At 42.8% G+C, this 21,467-nt stretch overlaps 1 protein-coding gene across 2 annotated transcripts in view; it reads left to right on the top strand.

Moving 5' to 3' along the window:
- The window catches only part of ENPP3 (ectonucleotide pyrophosphatase/phosphodiesterase 3), a 144,726-nt gene that overhangs the window by 112,423 nt on the left and 10,836 nt on the right, over positions 1–21,467 (top strand). For both annotated transcript variants that reach the window (XM_040350439.1, XM_040350440.1), the window contains exons 21-23: positions 3,378–3,513; positions 8,249–8,326; positions 20,884–21,016. In XM_040350439.1, coding sequence (XP_040206373.1) covers positions 3,378–3,513; positions 8,249–8,326; positions 20,884–21,016 — 347 coding nt within the window. The remainder of the gene's footprint in view (positions 1–3,377; positions 3,514–8,248; positions 8,327–20,883; positions 21,017–21,467) is intronic.

The raw sequence follows: 21,467 nt of genomic DNA on the forward strand, positions 1-21,467 counted from the left end.
AAATATAATCATGTACAGTAATCTATTTATATGCAGCCCCAAAAGGGTGCGAGAAAAAACATGTCAGAATTTATGTAGGTATCAAGGGGTGCTTATCCCATTAAAGTGAAAGATATCAGCATTTATGTAGGTATAATAAGGAATAACTCCTATTTTAAGAGTAAGGCCCCTTTCACACAGGGCAGATCAGTAATGATCCGCCCCGTGAACCTCTGCTTGCTCCGTTGATCCCCCACTGAGCCGGCGGATGACAGGGCGGTCCCCGCACACTGTGCAGGGACCGCCCTGTCTTTTCTCAGCTCTCCCCTATGGGGGGATCGGATGAACACGGACCGTCTGTCCGTGTTCACCCGATCCGATAGATGGATGGAAAAGTAGGTTTTTCCTCCGTCACACTTTGGCGGGTCGGATGTCAGCGGACATGTCACCGCTGACATCCGCGGCTCCATAGAGGAGCACGGAGCGCCCGTTCAGGTCCGCCAAAAAAACTGGCAGGCGGACCTGAACGGGCGCTCCATGTTAAAGAGCCCTAAGAGATATCAGAATTTTATGTATATATGAAACGTTTTAATTCCTACTATAAGATTAAGATATATCAGAATGACTGTATCAGAGGTTAACACTTCTACCATATGAATACGAGAAATTTATGTAGGTATTAGGCATGAAAATGTATATTGTAACACCCCATTCACACTTATGTGACTTGGGAGAGCAAAGTCGCATGACAAGTCGTACCCCATGTTTTCCAATGATAACCATTCATATATGTGCGACTTTAAAGTACCTTATGCACTACTTTGGTCTGACTTTAATGCAACTTGAGGGCCATAGACTTACATGTTAACCCTCAAATTTTGCATGAAAGTTGTACCTGAATGTTTTACATGCAACAGTGGGTCTGAATTTGCAGAGGGACAACAAGTTGCATCAAAGTTGGACCCCAAAGTCGTGTGACTTTGGAGTCGTAAAAGTGTGAAAAGAGCCTTAGTGAAAAATATCTCAGAATGTAGGCATCAGAGGTGATAACTTCCACCATAACAGTAAGATATATAATATATGTAGGTATTGGAAGTAAGATATAGCAAAATGTATGTAGGTATCAGAGGTTATTACTTCTACTATAGGAGTAAGATATATCATAATATATACAGGTGTTGAGAACTTTTTTCCAAAAGAGAAAGAGATAACAGAATTTATGTAGCTATTGGAGGTTATAACTCCTATCATAAGACTAGAGATATAAGAATTACCGTAATATGGCTATTGCATTTGATAAATGTTGCCACAAGAGGTAGAAAAATCGGAATTCATGTAGGTATGACGGATGATAACGTATACCTTTAGAAGATATCAGAATGTATGTACTGTACTGTTACTTTAAATTTAATTTAGCACCGGTACCTAGAAGTAACCAGTCGCTACATACATATGAATGCCTAAACTATTTACATATGAATGATCTCGTTATTTACATATGAATGGCGGTTATTTACATGTAGCGCCCCCTTACTTTCAGTATGGGCACTACGCTAAAGTTAGTGGGGAATGGGAGAGTTATTTTGCTCCCATTCACAATTTGCTAAATTTTGGGCTGCTGTCATTCCTGAACTGTCCTGTAGGTCAGTCTGCGCTTCAGGGGTGTCGTTTCCACCCCTGGGCGACAGGTGGCGCTAGAGGGGTTCTGGCAGACCCACTTTTCCCCAGCAGCCAATTAGAGGATTTTTCCCTCGCGGGGCATGCTGGGGGAGGGTATAGCTGTGGCAGACGCCATTTTGTGTGGTTCTTCGCGGGTTCCAGGTGCGGCACCCACCTTTAGGGTGTGCGCATCCAACGGACCCCGGCGATGGCCTTCCAGGCCGGGGTCGCATTCTACGCGGAGCTCCATGTTGCTGTGAGGGGCCCCAGTGACTTACTGGGTCCCCCACTTTACTGAGAAAATCCCAGGCTGGGTGCCGTTCGATGGGGGTAGGCTTGAGGAGAACCTGGAGGCAGGTTGTCCAACAGGGCTTGAACGAACCATCGGGGATCTGGTGACCGGAATGTTGACAGGTACACTTTTGCTGTCATCCGGTGACCTATGCTTAATCTACTGGGAGGATTCGCTCAATCCGTCCATTTAGCTCATTCAAGTGATAGGCCTGTGGCAGAGGCCCTAGAGCCGGGTCTATGAGAGAGATCTGTTCCTCCCAGCAATCTAAATCACTTCGGCTGCCAGGCTTGTGGCAGAAGTCTGTCCGGGGGGCACTTCACCCACTCTGGCTAGAGTGGCGACGAATTGTATCTACTGTGCTACTGAGAGCAGGATTGCTCTGTTCATATCCAGGCCTGATACCGCAAGTTCTCTATCGCTTCATCAACCGTTCCTTCTTACTCCACGTTGATGTTGGCTATGTTGGGCTTAAAATAAAGCATTTGAAAACCTTTATTTATTGACTTTACATTCACTCACTACTCTACTCTACTCCACTCATCAATTACACCCCTAGACAACACTGAGGTGACTTAATACACCGATCCCAACAACAACCAGCGGCTCCTTCGAGGGTAGCGATACATACATATAAACACAGGGTCTGCAGGTGAGTCATCTGTACACAACAATAGGGCAGAGCTGGGCAGCATTAGTAGCAGCACTTCACACTGAGATATCAGGACACAGCAACGGACTAAAACTTCAAGGGACAAGGGAATTTAAACAGGGATAGTTGGCAAGTATGAGGCAGCTGCTTTGGGCGCCCCAACAATGACAGGGCCCAGGGCAGCTTCCCCTTTTGACCTGCCTTAAAGACAGCCCTGACCTCTGCCAGTGTTAAGTGGTTTGTCTTATCCATGTAAACTAATACGTTCTGCTGGAGAGCTTGAGCTTATGAAAAACAGATTTGCTGGCTGAAACCCCAGATGAAAATAGAATAAAGAAAGCCTAAAAAGTAAATGAATACAGCCATCATCATCACATCTAAGAATTGGTAAGCTGCAATATAATGTTCATTTTTAGGTTTTATACTGCTTTAAGAGCGGAGTATCCTCCTAAAATGTTTAAACATGTGTACTCTGCACATTATCCTTGCTGCATGGGTGTCTTACTGGATGACACAGCACTCTGAGACACTAAATTGTCTAGCAAGGTGTTTAGACTGTTAAATACAGCATAATCTTTGTATGGTAAGTGACTGAGTGCTTATTCCAGGATACTTATTGAATCATTCTATGTCTAGCCACTGAGTAAAAGAATTTGCATGCAGTCATAAAAAAAAATGGAACATGTTTTGTCTATCAGTTTTAAAACGGAGACATTGAGATTAGATGGCATGGAAAGTAGCATTAGGGTAGACAAGGTGGATCAATAACACTGTTTTGTGACTGTTCTGTACCAGGGTGAAGGCTCTTCTCTTCCTCCTACACTAACAGACTGTCTGCGGCCTGACGGTAGAGTCCCAGAGGAAAGCAGCCAGAAATGTTCAGACTACAAGCCAGGGATGGATATTACCCACAGCTTCCTCCATCCTCCCAGTAAGTACACTTCTTTAAATAGCTATTTGTGAAAGCTTTAATCATCTGGATGTGGCTGAGCAATATGTCTAAACCCATTACAAAACAACACCATTGCCGGTTGTGGGTGCTCATGTGGACTGGCAAAGATTTCCCTTTAGTTCCTCCATGTCGAAAACACATAGACATCTTCTGAAGAATAAACGACAAAATAAGTTAACATGTCACAACACGCTAAAGGCTGTTTTTTCCTGAAGAAACCTGAAGATATAGACTACATTCTGTTATTTATTTGCAACTCTTATTTTGGCAAGATAAATGATACTTTTGTTGAGGTACTTTCCAATCTGATCTTCTAAATTTCACTGCTGGAGTTTAGTAAGAACAGATATTTAATGTCTGCACAATATGTATTTCTACTTGACTGCGGTGTCAAATACACTCTTATAAAAACGTTGTTAGGTAATGATGATTATAGTTTTCTGGTCATTATAATTTCACATGAACTGCAACAACATGCGGTCATTGGTGTGTGCAGCTTATTGCACTGGAGTATGCACCCCAGAGCACAAACACGTGTGTGAATACCAGCAGAGCAGTTGACGGTGTTAGAAGAGCAAAGATTGGTGTCACTAGGGCAGTGGACAAGGTCAGTGATTTTTATTTTTAATATTTTAAAAAAAATCACAATATTTGTATTTTTTTACAATTTTTTAGTAGCCCCGGATGTCGCACGTTTGAGACAGGGAAAGAAACTGAGGACAGAGATTCCCCAGTCCCTTCCTCTGCAGCCTGCAGTAAACCTAGTTTATTGTGCTTCCGTTAAGAATGAAGGCAGGATCGATCGGTACAGATCACTTACTATGTTCATTCAGAAAAAGGGCGGTTAATGAAATATTTACCATCCCCTTTGCCGTTCTTGAGAGGAGGGAAGCTGACAGCACTGCCGGGGGGAGACAAGAAGCAGGGTTAATTGGCACAGCACGGGGTGTGTGCCCTGTGTGGTACACATCTGCATACGGGCAATATTCTGTCCTATTCTGTGCATGTAAGTGATGTATTACGTGCTTAAAGCTGAAATCCAATCTAAAAACAAAGTACACAGTTAAATTAATATGTGGTAACCATCTCAACTGCCATTGGATTTGTATTTCTCTCTATTCAGCCTTGTGATTTACACAGCTAGCCTGGTGACCTGACTTTAATCTGTTGCACTTAGGCCTCGTACACACGACCGTGTTTCTCTGCAAAAACCAGCAAGAAATGTTTTGTTTTTTTTTGCAGAGGAAACTGATTGTGTGTACATTTTTCGACGAGGAAACTGTTGAGGATCCCGTCGAGCCAAAAAGAGAGCATGTCTTCTTTTTACTCTACGGGAATGGAGAAACTTGCCTTGTCGAGTTTCGACAGCCTAACAAGGAACTCGACGAGGAAAATTATGTGTTTCGCCCGTTGAGTTCCTCGGTCGTGTCATCCAGTGAAATGACCGGCCTCAGCCGATACACAGAGATGAAACAAATCCTTCTACATAAGTTGTACCTGTCTATCTGCAGTATTCAATTCTCTACATCCGTTCAAAGTGCTGAATTTATAAGCATTTCTGAGAGTTAAAAAGAGGACATTACACTCTGCTGAGCTCAGTGAGGAGAGCTTCGAGAGCTGATTGGAGGGAAGGGACACGCCCCCTTCACACAGCACACAGGAACAGAGCTGAGGCTGTCAACCTGCTGGAGATTCCTCCACATCAGCATTTTTCTCCTGGTGTCAGGAAAACTTGTTTGAAGTGATTCAAGCAGATAGCAGAGAAACAAAGCAAAATACAGGGGTTATTTACTAAAGGAAAATCCACTTTGCACTTGAAATTGCACTGAAAGTGGACTTGGAAGTGCAATCTCTGAAGATCCAAGGGGAACATGCAAGCAAAATAAAAAGCAGCATTTTAACTTGCACATGATTGCATAATAAAATCAGCAGAGCTTCCCCTCATTTCAGATCTACCCCTCAGATTACAGCGACTACAATATCAAGTGCACTTTCAGTGCAATTTCAAGTGCACTTTGCACTTGTAGTTTGCACTTGTAGTACAAAGTGGATTTGCCTTTTGTAAATAACCCCCATAGTGCTCTTATGCCTCGTACATACGGCCAGATTTTCAGAGAAAAAAAGTCAGACAGGCTTTTTTTTCTAGGAAAGTCCGGCCATGTGTAGCCTCCATCTGACTTTTTTTTCGGAAGTCCTACGGACCTTAGATAGAGAACCTGTGCCCTTGGTTTGCGACATCTTAACAGAATGGCCTTCCCACCGTAAAACAGAAGGATGTTAAGCAGGGTCCGATGAGCCCTAGATGGCACCACATCATCAACCAACCCCAGCAAACATACTCTAACCGTCATCGGGATAGGAACCATGAGAACCGCAGATATACAGGAGGTGACCTCCGACCAAAAGTGTTTGATCCGAGGGCAGCGCCAAAACACATGCTCCGCATCCGCCGGAGTAAATGTGCATCTCAAGCATTCCGCCGGCACTGATGGATATATAGCCCCCAGCCTGGCTGGCGTATAGTAGATCCTGTGCAGGAACTTAAAGTGAATCAACCTATCCCTGGCTGCCACCAGATGTTGGAACGGATGTGCCCACACGTCATCTCAGTCCTCCCCTTGAATGTCCGGTACCTCCGCCACCCACCGGTCTCTGCATTTGATAACCGCATTTGGTCTGGTTGAGGTTTACAACCTCTTTAAGCAGTGCATCTAGGTCACCTCTCTGCCCTGTCAGCATGTCACATGTGCATGCAGGACACCTGATTGGCTGATTGCTCCTCACTAACCTTATCTGAGTGCTGTTTTACAAGAGGCTGAGATACAATTCAGTTACTAGCTGAATTTGAAACACATTTACATATGTTTTATTAAATTAATACCTAACTGCATTCAAGTTTTTTTTTTTGTCTGTCTGCGTGGATTTGAGCTTTAACTTTGCCAAATGATGTGGCCTTTGAAGTCATAAGAGCTGTCTATTAATAAATAGCACACCTCCCACATGGGCAGTGTAGGCTGTCTTCCTACACTGACTCAGATGGCTCACATCTAATATCAAAGGGGGGTGGGTGCTTGGGTTAATGAGGGGTATAACAAACAGTCGTGTTAACTTTTCAATAGCTTATTCACAGTGCCCTGTGCCAAACTATAACATATGAATTTCTCAATCCATCAAAAAAAAAAATGAAAAATCCAAAAAGTTTTTAAATATGCTACTGTCACAATCCACAGCTTGAATGTGCCCCAAGAAAGCAAGAAAAATGTATTTTATACAAAAAAATATAAAACAAATATATATAAAAAAATATATGTATATGTGCTAAGAAAGTCCTTAATAGATAATTTCTTGCAGTGATTCCCAGCTATGTTTCCACCTTCACCGCAAATAGTGCCTACACCGTCACTGGATAAAATGGCCACTCACCAGATGGACCCAGAAATCTGCCTTTGGTTCATATGGATAACCACTCCCTCTCTCAGGTTTATCAGCAATCACTCCCAATGCTTTGGCTGTAGTCTTGTTCTATATCCACTCATGTAACATATAAAAGACTATCATGGTGTAGTATATCAAAGAATTTATTATGATTAAAACATATATAGTTATTCCACTCACATGTAAAAGTGCCTGGGAGCCGGCACTGAGCTAATCCAGCCGTAAATAGGAGTATACAAATGTACGAGTGTGTCCTGGTCCGCACGTGTGATGCCTCACTTTGTTGCCTGCGTTCCCAGCCTCGTTATACTCAGACTGGACATAACCAGTCTGAGTATAACGAGGCTGGGAACGCAGGCGACAAAGTGAGGCATCACACGTGCGGACCAGGACACACTCGTACAAAGCATTGGGAGTGATTGCTGATAAACCTGAGAGAGGGAGTGGTTATCCATATGAACCAAAGGCAGATTTCTGGGTCCATCTGGTGAGTGGCCATTTTATCCGGTGACGGTGTAGGCACTATTTGCGGTGAAGGTGAAAACATAGCTGGTCATCACTGCAAGAAATTATGTATTAAGGACTTTATTAGCACATATACATAAATATTTTTTTATATATATTTGTTTTATATTTTTTTTGTATAAAATACATTTTTCTTGCTTTCTTGGGGCACATTCAAGCTGTGGATTGTAACAGTAGCATGTATGAAATCTTTTTGGATTTATTTCACTTTTTTTTTTTGATGGATTGAGAAATTCATATGTTATAGTTTGGCACAGGGCACTGTACTGGTATTTATTGCACATTATTTGTTGATTGTTTGCACATTAATAATCATAGACACATGTACATACTTTTTGTTTTTTGGGTAACAAGTTCACAGGATCAGTCATGGTAAAATGTTTATATAAGTTAGCGCAATACACTTCACAAATACACACATCTAAACCCAACCTTTGAGGTTGCACTTTTTATTGCAGCAAGACTTAATAAGAATATTGATATTATTTTGGCGCCGGTAACACACACATTTTTTCTAATATATTTATCTTTGACAAAGGTTCCAACTTTACTCTGTCAATAACGAAATCTTTCCTAGCTCTAGTTACATACAGTGTGCATACACCTATTTATGCTCTTGTCATGATACTGTAAAAAAAAAATCTTTAAATTCTATGCGAATGCATTAAATGCGTAAACCATATTAGACTTTATATAATTTCTTATTGAAGTTTCCAGTGTTTTTTATGTATATATATATATTTTTAATCTGCAGACTTCAACAACAGTGAAGTTGAACAATATGACTCTCTTATCACAAGTAACCTTGTTCCCATGTACAACGAATTCTTAAGTAAGTGCAATTTTATTTTTATTTTTTAAAGCTCATGCATCCTGTTTAAAGTTTTGGTGTAGACAAGAACCGGTTTCTATGGAGGACAGCAGGATTGATTTAGGAGTACGGTAAAACCTTGGTTTGCGAGCATAATTAGTTCCAGAAACATGCTTGTAATCCAAAGCACTTGTATATCAAAGCATTTTTTTTACAGAGTATAAAAGAGAAGAGAGGTATCTCTAAGTGTAGCAATATATTGCTAAATGTTGTACCTTCATTAAATGGAACCATATTGCTACACTTAGAGGCGCCTCTCTTCTCTTTTATACTCAGTTGTGACATGACGCTACTCTTATATTAAGACATCGCTTGTATATCAAGGCAAAATGTATTAAAACATTTTGCTTGTCTTGCAAATTGCTCTCAAACCAAGTTACTCTCAAATCAAGGTTTTACTGTACCAATTTTTAATGTGTCTTTTTTTTTATGTATTCGACTGTGCTGAGAAATTTAAAAAAATAGAGGCTTATTTCGCACATGATTTGATAATGAATCTAAATACAGCTTCAATGAGTTACGCAAGAAATCTACTCCTTTTAGAAAATCAATCCCATTGTGGCTCGCAGTCTCTGCCCTAATTCAACCCAAAGGTGTTCTATCGTGTTATGGTCAGGACTGGTTGAGGTGCAGGCGAGTCAAGTTCCTCCATCCTAAACTCACTCATCCATGTCTTTATGGACCTTGCTTTGTGCACTGGTGTGCAGTCATGTTAGAACAGGAAGGGGCCATCCCCAAACTGTTCCCACAATGTTGGGAGCATGAAATGGTCCAAGATTTTATGGCAAGCAAGGTCCATAAAGACATGGATGAGCGAGTTTGGGGTGGAGGAACTTGACTGGTCTGCGCAGAGTCCTGACCTTGACTGGCCTGCACAGAGCCAAGACTGCGAGCCAGGCCTTCTCGACCAACATAAGTGCCTGACCTCACAAATATGCTTCTAGAATAATGGTCAAACATTCCCATTGACGCATTCCTAAACCTTGTGGACAGCCTTCCCAGAAGAGTTCAAACTGCTATAGCTTCAAAGGGTGGGCCAACACAAAATTGAACCCTATGGACCAAAACTGGGATGCCATTAAAGTTCTTGTGTGTGTAAAGGCAGGTGTCCCAATACTTTTATATATATAATATTTTCTTTATTATTATTATTATTATTAACTTGTGTATTGTCCAACCTAAGGACACCTCAAAAATCACTCAAAAGTTACTCTTCTGTCCTTAATTATTTAATCATTTGGCATGTGGTGTCTCAATAAATGGGAACTGCAACAAACTGAGAAGACGGGTTAGAAAGGGGGGGACAGAGATTGATATATATATATATAAATTATAATCTTAAGCCTGGAATAGGGCTCTAATTTGGTGCGGGTGCTACTTCCTTATACCTCATACACCTATGTATCTCAGGACCTGGGAATCTCGCACAGGTGAGTCCAGGTCCAAAACCATGCCAGAGATGGCGCATGTGCAGGCTTCTGCCAGATCCCAAATATCTGGCAGAGATATATATTGTGTGTCTGTGCATAGTGAACAGGAGTTTCAAGATGGTGATGTTTAAGGAGAGGGACCCAAAGAGAGCTTCAGTAGCAAACAAGACGATGTCTATTAGACCCCTGATGCCCTCCAATGCAGCTAATTAAAAACAGAGCAGCCAGGAAATTACAGCTTTGAAACCAGAAGTGAAATCATTGTTGCTTCCAGGTTCATTAGTTACAGAGAAGATTGGGGAATGGATATTCCTTGATCTTCTTTTCAGCTTGCTATCCTGGCCATTCACTATGGTTCCGGGCTCCCTGGAGGAACAGGAGAGCATAGAAACCACTGTGGTCAGCAGCAGGGTAAGGAACTCTCTTTTCTCACTGCATTAAAAGTGAATGGGTTGCTGTATTAGAGTAGGGTGACCAGACAACCCCGGTTTCCTGGGGACAGTCCCTGGATTGAGGACACTGTCCCCGGACCAAATCTGTCTCCGGCTTTCTCCCCGGATTGGATTTGAACAGGGGCTGGGGCAATTTCAGAATTGTCAGTGCAGTCAGTGCAGAATTAAAAATAAAAATTCTGAATTACACACCCCTGATCCGACACTCCTACTAGTATTTTTGCCATTATCTGTGCCTCTTTCTGATGATCATGTGCTGGTCGGAGCAAAGGGAATATTTCTTCAGTTTCGGTTGCATGCCCATTCAGCTCCACTCGCATGTTCTTCTGCCTTGGCTCAAGTCCCAGCCAGCCGCTTGCCTGTTTATGTCCTTGCCTTCCCTGGTGGAGTGATCTTCTTCCGCTCCCCACCCAGTAGTAGCTGGGGCCCGGAGAGTAAGACTTGAGAGGCTGAGGCAGGCGGCAGTGGCGACGGGCAGAGAGTCGCTGATTGCCGCCATTACTAGTAAAAAAAAAGATGTCACTGGATTTAATTTAAAAAATCTGGTCACCTTATATTAGAGTGCTCCCACTCTGGAGGAATGAGCACACGGTCACCTTTTGGACAGCAGCATTGTCAGTTCGGGGAGGGGTGTGTTAGATGTACTAGCAGATTTAGATACACATAAAAATTTAAACCAAACTTCAGCTCACATTCTTTAAGCAGGTTTGTTGCTTTTGTGATAAGGATTTACATAAATAAATAGAAGCTGATCATTGTAAGCATCCCTGTCAGTGCTCAATAGGGTTGGTCTCAACCTTCTTTCTGCTACATCTGCAGGATAGCTTGTTTTGTTTAAAAACAGACATACTGACAGGATCACCAGGTAAAATATAAGAAAGAAAGTTAAAAAAAGTATATGAATGCAGCCATCACATCTAAGAATTGGTAAGCTAAAATATAATAAATGTTTGCTTTTGGCTTTAATGCCACTTTATAAAGGTCAGAGGATTATTCAGTGAGAACATAAAAGGCACATCAAAGAGCAAAAATAAAGTGTAACAAACCGCAAACATGAATGGTCAGAGTTCACACAAAAGAAAACCAACAACATGTTAATGTTTCTGACTCTAAAGACAGAACAACACACCAAGTAGCTGAATCAAACTTCTTCTTCTGTAAGCATGACAAAGGCAGAACAGGAACTGCTGAAAAGTTACATTGTATAAAAGAAGAAGTTTGATTCAGCTACTTGGTGTGTTGTTCTGTCTTTAGAGTCAGAAACGTTATCATGTTGTTGGTTTTCATTTGTGTTAACGTTTCTGACTCTAAAGACAGAACAACACACCAAGTAGCTGAATACTGTAACAACAACATAAAACCTACATAAAGCCAGCAACAGGACAAGAATGTGCAGCTGACTAAAATAGCCAAGGACAGGAAAAAGCTGTTGACAGAGCCCAGCAATACTTTAATACTCCCGCTAAAGGGACTTTTCTGATAATCAAAACAGACGTACCAAACAAATGGCTTGACTGCCAAGCTGGACACGCTTTGTGGCTGATGTGTAAGAACAGGGGTTAATGAAAAACACAGATGTTATACCGCCCAAATGTTACTTTATATTTTAAAACCCACACTGGTTATGAATAATGATGACATTCTTCAATCAGTTTTTATGCAGGAAGACGTGAATGAAAATAAGTGTATTACTCAGCAGGCAGTTTGCAATTTACACACACTAGATCCAACACAAAGCTGGCAAACAAAAAAAGTTAAAATGTGTTACTGCAAAAATGATTTAGCTCTGCAATATAGTCAACCGTGTACTATGAAACTCCATTATAAAGTCCAATGAAAATGGATATAGAAAAAAAAAAAAGAAAATTACATGTGTTATGTCACCTAGTAATTTTCCTCAACTTCCTAGCTTTTATTTCTTCTGGGACATTGACACACTGGGGGTTATTTACGAAAGGATGTAGAACTTTGCACTACAAGTGCACTTGCAAGTGCAGTCGCTGGAGATCCGAGTGGGACATGCAAAGAAAATAAAAAATGTTTTTGCTTGCAGATGATTGGATGATAAAATCAGCAGAGCTTCTCCTAATTTCAGAGCTTCCCCTTAGTTCTACAGCAATCTACAGCGACTGCAACTTTCAAGTGCACTTGCAGAGCAAAGTGTATTTGCCTTTCGTAAATAACCCCCACTATGTTCTGCACAGACCACCATCATTAGCACCTCACATTTTGGCCTATGAGCAATAGAACATATGCGCATGTCCCTTTTTAGGGAAGTAACCAGATGTACCAAATGTATGGTAATTAATGCTCCCCACAAATCCAGAGATAATGCTCAAAAATGTAGAATTTAAACAATCATAGTGCTTTCCATAAACAAAACTAATTTATTAAGAACCAAGTGTGGATAATTTGCCATTCCTAAAAAATATATTTTTAATACTGTCTGTTTGCTGGATTCTTCTTGCATTAACTGCGGGAATGAAGCCGTGCGAGTTCAGATTTCACTCCCGCTGTCCGTCCCGATTTCGGCCGCGATTACAGAGACATCTGTGCAGGTTTCTGCACAGATGTCAGTGTAAATTGCGGTCCAAAATCGCAAAAAGTAGTACAGAAACTACTGTTTGAAACCGGTGCAGCGCCGCAGATGTGCCGTTGCACCGATTAGAACGGTGTCATTGCCGCCGATTTGACATGTCAAATCGCATGTCAAAACGCAGCAGCGTGAACCAGGGCTAAACCTTGTCATTCTTTCACCCTGCTATCCAGGGAAGATGTCTTGGATCACCCTGACACGTTGCGCCACCAGATGTGGCTTTGTCAGAGGGATTGGAGTCATGGTGACGCTTGGCTAGCATATAGAGACTTAATTTTTACATGTTTCCATAGTTACTTTTTTTTGTTTGCTTTGCTTTTTTTTTTATATCACAAGGGTGTGCGCAAGGTATTACAGTAATTACTTTAAATATATTACTACTGTATACCACGCTATGCAGGAAATAACAGAACAAGTGTTTTACCAATATTCCTAGCAGCAGCTGTACTAGATATTTCCCAAAGACATAAAATAAATTAATTCAGTGCTACAATTGTGCTACTATATCATCACTATAACTTTTTTTATATAACTCTTAAACATTCCTCCTAGCTTTGAAATGTACTTGTTTCCACTTGTGCTCGGATAAGCTAGGCTCCCCCCCTTTTTGCCCGCAGCCTTCTGGGCTATGTCACAGGTCCCAGAAGGCTGTGGGACCATTCACAAAATGCAGCACGGCTCACACATACGCAGTGGGAAGCAAGCTTCCCTTAGTAAACATGCCATCGCCGGGGACCCGACGAACAGGAAGAACTAGCCTTGGGTGAGGTCGACGCTGGAACGGTAAATGTCCTTTTATTGAAAGTCGGTAGCTACAGTATTTGTAGCTGCTGACTTTTATTTTATTTCTTTTTGATGGGATTGAAGATCCTCTTTAACGGTTATACTATTCATAGAAATTGCACTGAAACCCATGTCACGTTATTGTTCCAGTTTGCATTATGGATAGAAGATTGTTGTAGCAATTAGTAAACACCTAGAACTAAGTAAGGGCTATCTTGCTACAAAGAAAGGTCAAATAAGTTGTTGGAATTTCTCCTCCTCCCCCCACAAATTTGTGATTATTTTCTGCTATTTTAGTGAAAAGTTTCTAAAATGTGATGGCTGCTAGACAATTTACACAAGCAAATGTCTAATCACAACTCATGATAAATTGAAATCCAGGATTAACTGCCCATTAGGATTCCTTTAGTGTACTCAGGCTGGGTTCACACTGATACAACAAGACAGCAGTACAACTTTCATCCTACTTTGCTCTGCAACATCTGTCCTACATCGGTCCTACATCCATCACTTTCATGAACAGGATACTACTTTGATCCGACTTTGTGATAGTCTGCCTTTTTTTTGACCAATCAAAACAATCCCAGAGTGAGATAAATTCATTTTACTGCTGCTGTAATCACAATGTCTGATGTCAAAAGTCAGATGGTTAGGACAAGGGTCCTACTTTTATCCGACTTCAATGATATTCAATGGGCTGAAGTAGGATCAAAATCGGACCAAAGAAGTACAGGGAGCATTTTCAAAGTCAGACCAGTTAAGACAGGTCTCATAGGGAAACATTGATTTTCACACGTCATGCGACATGAGCTCCCAATGTCGGAGCGTTTGTTGGACCAGTGTGAACCCAGCCTAAATCTAAGCCCGGATGAGGCAGGGATTTGTGGTTAAACCCTAAAAACGCATTGACCATTAACTTCCGACAGCTATTTGGACCAATCCATACGGCTTGGTGTACTCATCCTTTCACTTCATACAAGCTGATTCCCCTGGGGACCCCCTTGATGCTCAATCAGGCAGTGTCACAGTGTAGCAGGTATTTGATTTACTTCAACTAAGGTAAATCCAGCGCTTTGCTACCCTACTTTCAAAAAAACAAACAGGAGTAACATTAGTGATATAGGGAAAGGCTTTAAAAAAAATATATGTAGCACTACCCCCGAAGGAACTGCTGGTTTAGATTGGGTTTTTGCACGTTACCTCATGTCCAGGGAAGAAAGTCTGTAAAAAATTGCAATGTTCACACAAGATGTAAAACCTTCAACTGTTAGGTTTTATTTTCGCTGCAAAAAACTTGTGAAGGAAGTAGAGAGTATAGAGAGAAGGGGAAGGTACAGAATGCACAAAAAGTACAAAAAGTATCAAAAGTTCCAATATTCACCACTCACTTCTCAGTGGGTATTGCTCACCCGGATAGACCCCTCTCACATGGCCCAGCAGCCGGAATGATGCACGGACAGTATGGAGACAGTCTCTGCCACAGACCATCTGAGAACAAAATGGATAGCCAGGAATCCTCTGCCACAGGATTTTAGTCCCGAACTTCCTGTCTTACAGCAAAAAAGCCTTTAAGCCGACCCGGCGGACTGTAAGGCCTCGTACACACGACCGGATCTATCCGCTGGGATTGATCCGCTGATCAGTTCCAGCAGATAGATCCGGTCGTGTGTACGGCCTAGCGGACATTTATCGGCGGATAAAAATCCAGCCGACGGATTTCAAGCGGATAAAAATTTCTTAGCATGCTAAGAAATCTATCCGCTTGAATCCTGTCCAGCGGATTGATCCGGTGGTCTGTACAGACTCACCGGATCAATCCGTCCGCTCCCCTCCCTCGCATGCGTCGTAATGATTCGACGCATGCGTGGAAGTACTTACCTTCCAGCGTTGCGCACGTCGCCGCGTCATCGTCGCGACACGTCACCGCGGATGTATTCCGCGCGGATTTTGATCCGATGGTGTGTACAAGCCATCGGATCAAAATCCGGAGGAGGAATATCCGCTGGAAACGGTCCGGCGGACCGTTTCCAGCGGAGATCCCCTCGTCTGTACGAGGCCTCAGACAAACTTGAGTAGTGAATCCCTCGTTGACGAAATCTCCAGGCCTATCCCGAGACATCAGCCTGCGTTGCTTAGTCTCCTCCATTGCAGGTCCCCCCCCCCGGTCTCCTTCGTTAAGCAGCTTCCTCCACTTGGACAGACAGCTTGGGATCCCCTTCAGAATCATAGGCCCCAGCCAGCATAGCTGGGCCTACTGAACAGCGATGCAACCTCGGACCAACGTGGTCCCGGGGCTGGAATCACACATACCTCGCTCCAGGAGGGCCACGAGGCGAAGGACCCTGTAAAATGGCATCTGCCCCTTAAGTACCCCTGCCCAGCATGCACAGTGGGGCACCACACCCACTGGGCTGCTGCCGAGAAGGGTCACTCAACACACCATGGTTAGCCCGTGTTCCAACACCACCTACAGGCAACAGGGGAAACTTCTACCAAGCACACAGACAGAACAGAGGCTAATTTTAATGGAATTAGTAAGTCTGAGCCCAACTATTGACTCAGATGCCCCCTAAATTTACAATAGCGCCCCCTATCATTTGGAGCAGGGCACTACATATAAATATCTTCATACAAGACTGGCAGCATATTTATCTGAATGTTCACTAAACTGTTTAGTACCATGCAGAAGTAAATGAATGCTGCTGAATCTGTGCTTGTGTCAAACAGTATTAAAATTTTCAAAATTCTTATGAATATTTGAAGTGTTGACGGGTTCACTGAGCTGAGTCAAATTCACCTTCATTTGTAGAATTAGTCAGATATGTTCAGCTTCCAGGAAAGATGATAGAACGGCTAAAACAGATGTTTCATACATTGCATCAGCATCTACTTACTAAATAAGTGAACTGAACTTTGAACGTCCTTTTTTCCCCCACAAATAGAGCTTTCTTTTGGTGGTATTTAATCACCTCTGCATTTTTTTTTTTAGCGCTATAAACAAAAATAGAGCGACAATTTTTTAAAAAAATTCAATATTTTTTAACTTTTTTGCTATTGTAGCACTACCCCCGGAGGAGCTGCTGGATTGTTTTGGGGGGCATATTTACCTTGTGGCTCTATCGAATTCCTAGGGGTGAATGGTGCATATAGCAGTAGTAAAGAAATGTCCGCAGCAAGTGTCTTTTCTGTGCTCTGTCTTTATTACCCGGCCGGGAAAAAAGAATGAACTGGTGATGAAAGGATAGAGTTTGGAAGAAGAACAGCAGATTCAGGCGTAGTATTTGGAAACAGTCCTGCTCCCATATGTAACACTTTCCGCATCACTCCTGCCTGAGTGGGCTTGGGGTACTCGGACAGGCCTCTCTCACTGACCTGGCAGCCGAAGTATCACTCGAACCTTTTTAGGACAAAGTCTCTGCCACAGACCCTCCTTAGAATGAACTTCAGGGAGACACCTCTGCCACAGGCACTCTCTGACTGCAATGCGGAGGCAATCCTCCTTAAAGAATTACGCCTGGATCTCCGTCTTAACATCGCCCAGGTACCGACTGACAGGTGTTCAATCCTTCAGTATCCGGTTACCTTGATCCCCGGTGGTTTGTCTAAATCCTTTTGGACCGCTAGCCTCTCAATGGCACTCCTCAGACTGACTCCCCACGGAACAGCTATACCGCCTGGAATCTCCAAAAGTGGGAACCCAGTCGATCTCTGGGTCCCCGCCGTTGCTCAAACGTTTCGGACCAACATGGTCCCGGAACCAGGAACACCGCGTGGCACGCACGCCCCGGCCAGGTAGGCCATTACGCCAGGGCGCCGTGATGTGGTCACCCTAAAGGTGGGTGCCAAACTGGAAGAAGACCCAGACTCAATGGCATCTGTCCCACAAGTACCCTCTCCCAGCATGCCCAGCGAGGACACTCTCTCCTGATTGGCTGCTGGAAAGGAACACCCAAGTCTCGACTCTGCTGCTGCCACCTGTCGCTCTGGGGTGGGATAGCACCCCAGCAACAACAGAATGAGCCTACAGCACAGCCAAGCTGAAACAGAGACCCTATTTGAACATTGTAATTTGGATCAGAGTCATTAGCACTCTGATCACCCTCTAAATTTCAATAGCACCGGTACTTGGAAGTAACCAGGCGCTACACTATAATATAAATAAATATATATATATATATATATATATATATATATATATATATATATATAATAAAAAATCCGCAGTTTAGACCGATACATATTCCTCTACATATTTTTGGTAAAAAAAAAAAAAATCGCAATAAGCATTTATTGATCGGTTTGCGCAAAAGTTCGAACGTCTACAAAATAGGGGATCGTTTTATGGCATTTTTATTAATATTTTTTTTTTACTAGTAATGGCAATTTTTATCGTGACTGACATTATGGCGGACACCTTTGACACATTTTTGGGACCATTGTCATTTTTACAGCGGTTAGTGCTATAAAAATGCACTGATTACTGTGAAAAATGACACTGGCAGTGAAAGGGTTAACCACTAGGTGGCGCTGTAGGGGTTAAGTGTGCCCTAGTGAGAGATTCTTGCTGTAGGCGGGATGGATGGTGTGTGACAAAACAGTGATCACCGCTTCCGATTACAGGAAGCGGTGATCACTGTCATTGTCACTAGGTTCTTCCTCACTGTGAGACGATCGCGTATCAAGTCCGTGGGACCCGCAGTCGGGCTCGCTACAGGCGAGCGCGCGTCCACAATGCCGCACTCTTAAAGGGGACATGTATATATGTCCTTCTGCCTGTCTGTGCCAGGCTGTCAACGTATATAGTCGTGCAGTTAAAGTGGTTCTGAAAGCAGAAGGTTTTGTACCTTAAAGTGGTTGTATACCCTCTTGTGATACATGCACCTACAGGTAAGCCGACATTAAGGCTTACCTGCAGGTGCTTGCAATATCTCCTTAACCTACATAGTTGAGGAGATATTTGCAGAAAAGCAGGCACCGATGTCTACGGCGCATGCGCGCCATAGACAACGGCGCAGGCGCACTGAGTGCGGCAACTCTTGAATGGAGCCTGCCGGAAAGTGTCAGAAAGGTGCGCATGCACAGGGATCATGCCGTTCCGCATGCATGCGTGGGAGTGACTTCATCGCCGCTCCGGCCAGTCACAGCGCCGGAGTGGCGATACCCGTAAGTCACTTTGGGTATCGTGACGGAGAACGTGTCTGAGGACCGCTGCGAGGGGTTCGATCTGAGGTAAGTCATTTAAATTAGCTAGTATGCTAGTCATACTAGCTCATTATGCCTTTGCCTTGCAGGTTTAAAAAAATAATAATACTTTTGGGGTATACAACCGCTTTAATGCATTCTATGCATTAAGATACAAGACCTTCTGTATGTTCCTCCCGCCCCCCCCCCCCCCATACTTACTGGAGCTTGATGTCGATGCATCGACAGGAGAACTGAGAAGAGGAGGATCAGGGCTGTACAGAGCAGGCAAGTATAACATGTTTGATATTAAAAAAGAAAATCCCTTTACAACGACTTTAATTGTAGGGCTGTCTACCAGGGCTGTCTACCATTCCAAGTTTTCAGTTGCAGACTGCACAGTTTTCCCATGTATGAGCACACCCTTACCTGCCCTATGCAGTGGTTTTGCACAGAGCAGCCCTGATCATCCTCTTCTCGGGTCCCTCTTCGGTGTTCCTGGCCTCTCCCTTCTGTTGAGTGCCCCCACAGCAAGCAGCTTGTTATGTGGGCACCCGAGCCGAGTCACAGCTCCCTGTGTCCATTCAGACATGGGGCCGTGGCCCAGCACTGCCCCCTCTCTCTCCTGATTGGCTAGGTGACTTTGACAACAGCAGGAGCCAATGGTGCCGCTGCTGTGTCTCAGCCAATATGGAGGGGGAGTCTCGGATGGCCGAGACACTCATAGACATTGCTGGACAGAGAGGGAGCTTAGGTAAGTATTAGGGGGGCTGAGGCACACAGAAGGCTTTTTTATCTTAATGCATAGTATGCATTAAGATAAGAAACCTTCTGACTTTACAAACCCTTTAACAAATTAGAAACGAAAAAATTCTTCTAATGAAAGTCTGTACAAACATGCAGTCTGGAGAAAAAATAGAGACTGGTTGGGGAAAAAAAACAAAGCCTGATAGCTAGAAACTTTTACACGGTAAAGCCAATGTACGTAACGGGGAGAAGTTACTACAGTGACTGTTAGTGCCGGTTCACACTACAGCAACTTGGGATCCGACTTGTAAGTCCTCAAGTTGCCCCAAGTTGTGTGACATAAGAAATGCCATAGAAGTAAATGAGAGCCGTCTTAATGTACACTACTGAAGTTGCTCCGACTTCAGAAATGTTTCCTGTACTACTTCAAGGCGACTTCTAGGCAACTTGTACCCATAGATTTCAATGGAAGTTGCCTCCAAGTCAGATCTCCATCTATATTGAAGCGACTTTACAGGAAAAAGAAAATAGTTTACCTAGGCAAACCACTCCCTCCCACAGAGCTGATTATTTTGTAATTGGCCACAGCCAAAGTCGCCCGGAAGCAACTTTAAGTTGCCCAAAGTCACACTGAAGTCGCCTCCAAGTTGCCTTGCAAAGTCACGCTGTAAGGCGAGTTGCCCCTGTGTGACCGCTTTTGAACCGATCTACGATAATCTGATCGTTCGTACACAGCTTTAGTCTGAAATTTTCTGAAGGCACATGAAAAATGTTCTTGTACGATATCAGATCGTACAATTTTTGTTTATTCAGTACAGTTTTCATCAGAAAATACAAATACATTACATCACTTCTGATTTTTTATTCTGTCGTACTTTGGTAACCTATTCATTTTCGATATGGAGACTAGCGTGAAAAAAAAAATAAAGGATGATTATTCGTTCGATAATCTCATTGTGTGGACTAAGCTTAAGTCACTCTCAAGTCCAGTAATGCAGCCATAGATCTAGTACTGTATACCGGAATGTTGATCTTTCATTTAATGTTGACTTCTATCACATATGTATATTCCAGCCATCTCCATCATTTTCAGCTATGCTGAAAGAAGCTAATATTTTACATAGCTTAGTGGGTTGATTTACTAAAGGAAAATAACGTATTGAATGAAGTGAACACGGCGCAAGTCAAGTGAACTATCATTCAAGTCATGTGCAAGCAAAAATCCTATTAAAAGAAAAAACGTTATATGCAGATAATACATCAAGCTGTTATGCTGACTAATCTACTGTAGTTGCTGATATGTTATACATTCTTGTTTTCTCTGTGTAGGAATCTGGGACTACTTGCACAATGTATTATTGCTAAAATACGCTAATGAAAGAAATGGCCTGAATGTGGTTAGTGGGCCAATATTCGATTACAACTTTGATGGACATATTGATGCACCTAAGCAAATCCAAAAGTAAGTTAACTACAGAGCTGTGACCTAACTAGGTCTATTTAAAACCAAAGTAAAGTAAAGGTTATGCCAGTTCATGAAATTAGGAGCAAACAGCAACCAGGTCATCATTTAAAGTCATTTTTTCAACTTTGTCTGGTCATTAGCCTAGGCTTATGACATCATGCACAGTTCTCTCTCTCTCTCACTATCCTAAGGCCTTGTACACACGACAGAGTTTCTCGGCAAAAACCAGCAAGAAACTTGCTGGGAGATATTTTTTTGCCGAGGAAACCGGTCGTGTGTACATTTTCGTAGAGGAAACTGTTGAGAAACTCGACGAGCCAAAAAGAAAGCATGTTCTTATTACCTTGACGGGAATGGAGAAAATTGGCTTGTCGAGTTTCGACGGCTTCACAAGGAACTCGACGAGCAAAACGATGTGTTTTGCCCGCCGAGTTCCTCGGTCGTGTGT

Source organism: Rana temporaria, chromosome 4 (genome assembly GCF_905171775.1).
Source record: "Rana temporaria chromosome 4, aRanTem1.1, whole genome shotgun sequence".
NCBI lineage: Eukaryota > Metazoa > Chordata > Amphibia > Anura > Ranidae > Rana > Rana temporaria.